This window comes from Opisthorchis viverrini (assembly GCF_000715545.1).
Source record: "Opisthorchis viverrini unplaced genomic scaffold opera_v5_833, whole genome shotgun sequence".
Lineage (NCBI taxonomy): Eukaryota > Metazoa > Platyhelminthes > Trematoda > Opisthorchiida > Opisthorchiidae > Opisthorchis > Opisthorchis viverrini.
Genome location: NW_008752475.1, coordinates 15,690 through 21,396, shown reverse-complemented (window position 1 = coordinate 21,396; position 5,707 = coordinate 15,690). Strand labels below are relative to the sequence as shown.

Sequence of the window (5,707 nt, the reverse complement as noted above, 5' to 3'; positions counted from 1 at the left end):
GAAAGAATAATAGGAGAACATTAGAGAAAATAGAGAAATGTTTCATTAGAAACCATGCCATGAACAGTTCCACTATGATGAGATGAATCCCAAAGTATGTAAAAATTTTGATATGGAAAGACGCGTCCAATGACCATTAACCGAACAAGGGACGAACTATGTTGAATGCTCTTTAAGACGCGGTAGGCACTAGCACAGTCAACACGCACACCAGGCACAAACTGTCCGTCAGACTGGGTCTGATATGAGATTAAATGGTAAAAATGTATATTCAACGTCATGTGCCACGCATAAAAGTGTCATAAGTACGCAGCGAGTCCAATGGCAAACAAACACAAGTCACTGACTGTGACCTTAGGAAGTCCCAGCCCAACAACAGCCTTAGCGGATTGAGGAAAGCAGATCCCTCTATAAGAGATGACCATCGGTTGGTGATCCAAAAAGTCGACATCACAACTGATTGCATGTGGGGCTGGGATTACGGCGAGGGAATATTCATCAGCACCATGCATCTGCTTCTCATTCCACACAGTCACTCCGCGCCCATTCGAGACTATGCTGACGTCTATAACAGTTGCACGGTAATCGCGAACAGCGATTAGGTCAGGTCTGACTAACTTCGAAGTAGGTACTCTCGATTCCTCGAAGAAGGTGTATTCCGGTCGACGGAGATGTTTTGCGAGTTCCCTTGCAATCCGATTATGACGAGCACATCTGGCATCATGCGTGATCCAGCAGGATTGCAAATATGCACCAAACTCTCCGGTTGACCACAGTTTCCACGACATAAGATCGTCTGGCCAGCATGACCATGCCGAGCGCTTTCAACTCTCGTCCTGAGAAGGTTGCATCGGGGCTGGATAACGCTGATAAATATCCGCGGGTACATTTGTACCGGAAATACGAGCCTTCGATTCGAGATGGGCGAAGCGATCAACTCTCGTAAACCGCAAACGTCAACGCTGTTGTGCAGACCATCACCCCAAGCAGCCACTAGCCTCCCTTGATGTTTACGCATGCACCATGGACTCGGATCAGAAGGCTGAGAGCCCGAACAATTTTGCCAAATGCGGACTCGTTGACCACACTGCGTAGTACTCGGCACTGAGTAGAAAGGAGATTTTCCATATGCGTTCTTCGCTGCATCTGGATTGGGGTACCAAGTCCTTCACGTCGTTTACCGGCATGGACGTAGCTGATCGAGGGGTCCTTGGGTAGACGTAGCCATCCACGAATATATTGCTTGATGTAGTTGTCCAATATTTTTAGCGTGTTCCCGTGAACTTGGCCGAGCACGAGTGGATAGGTCAGCCTCGATATCAGGTAGATCCTAGTGATATCCGTTCTTTATTGCGGCTTTAGCGGGACACGCGTCAATTCTTCGAGTATTTTGAGAAGGTGCTGTTTGTGGTTAAAGACCCCTTTCTTCTTGGAAGTTAAGGGAATGCCAAACTATGTTACGGTGTCTGTCGGACCCAGAGGGGTGATTATTTCCTCGGCGAAGCGAAATGGTTCGACTGAGACTGCTGTTACCCAATGTTTCCTGACTCCACAAATGACAATCACTTTCCTCCTACGGGGTTATATTTTCATGCCAGCTCTTCCCAACTCGACCGCAGAAGCTTCAATCTTCTCTTTAAGGCTTGCTTGACTTTCTGCACACACGACCCGGTCGTCAGCGATGGCAAAACCATCTACTTAAGCGTCATGGAACTGGTATTTTAATGGCGGCAGCATCGACAATCCATTGCCATAATGAATAATAATGGGAAGAGTGTATCACCTTGTCTCATACCTCTGTGGCAATCAACCTCAGAACCGGGAAAAACTGCTACAATATTCTGATGGTGACGGCGCTCCAAACACCTCGGCAGATCTGACGACTGTGTCATGCCAAACCGAATCAAACGCTTTCGAGGTACGAACAAACGTCAAACTGAGGTTAGAAGCAGTCGCTGAAGAGTGACGAAGCAGGGCATGCAACAGCGATGTGGCTTCCAAACAGCCGTCTCGATGCAGAAATGCAATCTACGACTCCAGCGATCAGCAAGCGCCTTATGGAAACAACGAACAAGAATGATGACACGGAGGTCGGTCTCAGTTTTTCTGGTGAAGTCGGATGTGGGACCATCGGAACTAGAACATTACGGACTCAACACAGATGTAAGGGACAATCCCCAGATAATAAAAGTAGGCTGAAATACCCAGCGAGCAAGTTGGCATTGAACCGCCGAAGCATCCTGCCATGAGCTTGTTCAGGCCTGAGGCCGAATTGCCTGTTATACGGATCCCCGCATTCTTATCCTGTAATTGGCTCGATCAAGCTCCAGTTAGATGGTATTACTATGCGACTTGGTCGGCCATCCACGTGTTTCCAATAGTTCTCGGCGTAAATAGGTAGGTCACAGTTACCTTTGTATAAATCCTTCCATGACCCATCGGGCACAGCAGACGCTGCATCTTTCCACCTTTGGTAGTATAAGGTCTGGATGGCGGCGTATTTGGCTCGGCTGATCTGCTTTGGTTGACCGGGATCCGATGGGCTAACTGACAGCGGCGTTGAACTACAGTTTTTCAGGTGTGCGGAAATGTCCTGGAGTCGTGGAGGTCCAGGAGCGACAGTACTTGCTTCGGTGTCATGATGTCAGACTGCAACCCTCGGGCAAATGCCAGGTCAACACTAGCAAGCGAACGGTCAGCATGGGGATTTCCAGAGTAACACTGCGCCATCCATGGTTTGGTTAAAACAGACTCTGTAGTCATCGGCTTCTGACGAGTAGGCCGTCATTTTACCGATAGTTTGGTCAGGTCCACCAGATGATGATTCGTCCTGTTGTGCTTGCCAGTTAAGCACCCGTAACCTGGTTTTAATGCTGATGGCCGATCGACCAGGAAAATACTGCTCCAGTCTCGTGAACAGTTCGGTTTGCGTGCCACAAGATGGATATAAATTGTTAGCCAGGCGTAAGAGCGATTGTGACTCTTGCTGGGACCAGCGGGTACCGGAATACTTCACTCGGCCAAGCTTATCTGCATTGTGCTGTGTGGGCTATGTGTGCCGGCTTCGGCCAATCTTCGTCGAAGAAAGATGGGAACAATCAGCGCAGGCCAACTGAGCAACAAACCACCACTTTCATTGTCGTGAACTCGATAGTGGGCTACAAAGCCAGCTTCCGATTCGCAGCACTTGCCACAGTCCTCACACGTGAACCCGACGAGTCTTTCTGTGTATTGGTTGGGCCTGGTGCGGAGGCGCCAGATGATTCGTAGTATGCGTTGTCGAGAGTAACTAACACAATGAAACCAACGTGGTGGTTAGACCTGTCTAGAGCTGATGAACACTTAGCTCACTCTGACTGAAGTCCAGGCCACCCAGTCGGCACCACAAGGAGGTGGTTCAGCCTGCCGACTATCATTAATAAATCTTGAACTAATATTGTTGCTGTTGCTTTTATGATTCTTTAATTACTTCGGACATTAATTATCGTTTATTTTTGAAGAGCATGGTCACAAACGTGAAACTGAATACAGTCGATAAATGTGAAGGTGATACAGGGGAATTCTAGACCAAACGGGACAAGCGGCCCACCCGAATTCGTGCCCCCTACAGTCACCCAAGATGCATCCAATCTACATTAGAATGTTTGGCATGGAAAATCTCGTGTTAAGGCCATCAACAGAATAAAGGACAAACAATGGTTTATGTTCTTCAGAGCATGCTGGGCAATATCGCAGTAAAGTATCGCAAATCTTGCGTAAATTGACCGTCATGCTAGTTCTGATGTGGGAGTTAATGGCACAAATGTACACAAATGTCCCAAGTACGCAGAGATCTCAAAACCACAGGCAAATGCAAGTCACTCATTGTGAACGTAAGAAGTCCCAGTCCAAAAGCACTTTGGCGGATTGAGAAGAAAATGTCCCTCAATAAGTAATCATCATGGGGTTTATCAAAATTTTGTCATCACAGCCGATTGTATGTGGGGCTTAGATTATGGAAAGGGGACATTCATGCAAACCACACTTCTATTACTGGTTGTTGGTCTGTTCGCCGAGCTCTGCAGTTGGATTGCAAACGTTTCATCACCAATCGAGGTGACGTCATCAGTGCAGGGTTAAGTGGATGAATTCCTCCTCTTCTGCCTGTGATTATATAGCTTCTAAACAGTATTTGGTAGTTCTGAACTACCAACTACGCCGAACCGATGTTCTTGTCTTCTGTCATATGCTTCTAAATGCCGGTCGCATGTGCCTTAAGATGACTAACGAACCATGTGTAAACTTCTATTTAAACTGCCAAATGATAATTTTCTACGAGTGTATTTAAATTTAAAATCTTGCAGACATTCTTATCATGTGGTTGAGACCATTGCCGTTTGGTTCTAAAGATGGGATGTGTGCATAAAATCAGGGCTATCAAAACCAAAACCTGAGTGACCTCTCAGGAATACGTGATAACATGGAGAATATTTATCAAAACGAGCCATATTTTAGCCGCCTCGGATGCCAGTTAACTCTAAGGCATTGTTGGCATATAACTCAAAAACAATTCGGACAGCCCCGAGAAAAGAAATTTAATTCTGTATTGTCACAAGCTGGTGTGATATAGTCAAGAGTTCTAAAAATGTTATTACTTGCTAGTGAGTTGCTAATTCGCAACCTGACATGTTACCAATTCTTTCTCATTACGAGGGTTGTTCGATTCATCGTCTGTAAGTATAAAATTACAACCCAATAATACACATCGGCTAGCACACAAGAAACCATGACCTGTGAGAAAGGGCAGAGATTTTTAGGACTATAAACTTTCAAGAAATTCGGGTGCATTAGGATAAAAATTAGGAAACCAAGGCGTGGCTCCTTTAATGAAGAAGTTCTGTCACATATTCTTTGAGACGGACATTAGAAACGTTTCCTTTCTCGTATAACCACTTGATTAGGCGACCTCAGTATCCTCAATATGACAAAAATATGCAAATCGCACTGTTCTCTGCTGCATCATTATGAGACGTTTCTTTTCATTTCAAGACGAGAAAATTTTTGGCGATGGCCGGGGTGACAATTTCTATGAAACAGCTAGAGTCAATCAATTGGAAAATGTTTGGAACCGATTGGGAATTCATCGTTTCAAGAGAGGTTGGGTAAACAAATCCACCAATTGTTTACCAAACCCCATCGAAACGACAGCTAGTGTCAAATTATTTACTACATTATTGCCTTAGCGCTATATCATTCCAAAAGACGTTCATCTAATGAGGCGGCAGACACTGCTATGAAATATCACTTTTCTGGTGATGACTAAAGCTAGTGGCTTTCCGCTACCTCAGTCAGATTGGTTTTGTGATCTAAATAAACTCATCACAGATAAGTTGGCAAAGCCTTCCTAAAATTCGAAGCGCAGTGCACTTTATACGACGTCTGTCCATAAGTATTAACAGTTAAATTAAAATTTCACACTGACGTAGACCTTCCAATTTAAACTGCCTTGTTTGCCGACCCTTTCTTGTGGTTTCCCGGAAGTTAGTAATAATATTTTTCTAAAAGAAAGAACATGTTTCATACTTGGTTTCAGTAACGTTTACTCTAGGTTTGATGAAAGCATGTGCAAACACAAATGCCTTCGGAAATATCTCGAAGTAACAAGGTTCTTTACCTGTTGTATTGGATGAGAATAGGCAATCTCCAAAATGGCCATTCCAAAATGACC

General features: G+C 45.1%; 1 protein-coding gene across 1 annotated transcript in view; it reads left to right on the top strand.

Annotated features, from left to right (window-relative positions):
- Positions 1 to 3,978: 3,978 nt before the first annotated feature.
- Positions 3,979 to 5,707, top strand: part of T265_12084 (hypothetical protein) — a gene marked incomplete at both ends in the record, with an annotated part of 7,872 nt that continues 6,143 nt past the window's right edge. Inside the window, one exon of the mRNA XM_009179036.1 lies at positions 3,979 to 4,114. Coding sequence (XP_009177300.1) covers positions 3,979 to 4,114 — 136 coding nt within the window. The remainder of the gene's footprint in view (positions 4,115 to 5,707) is intronic.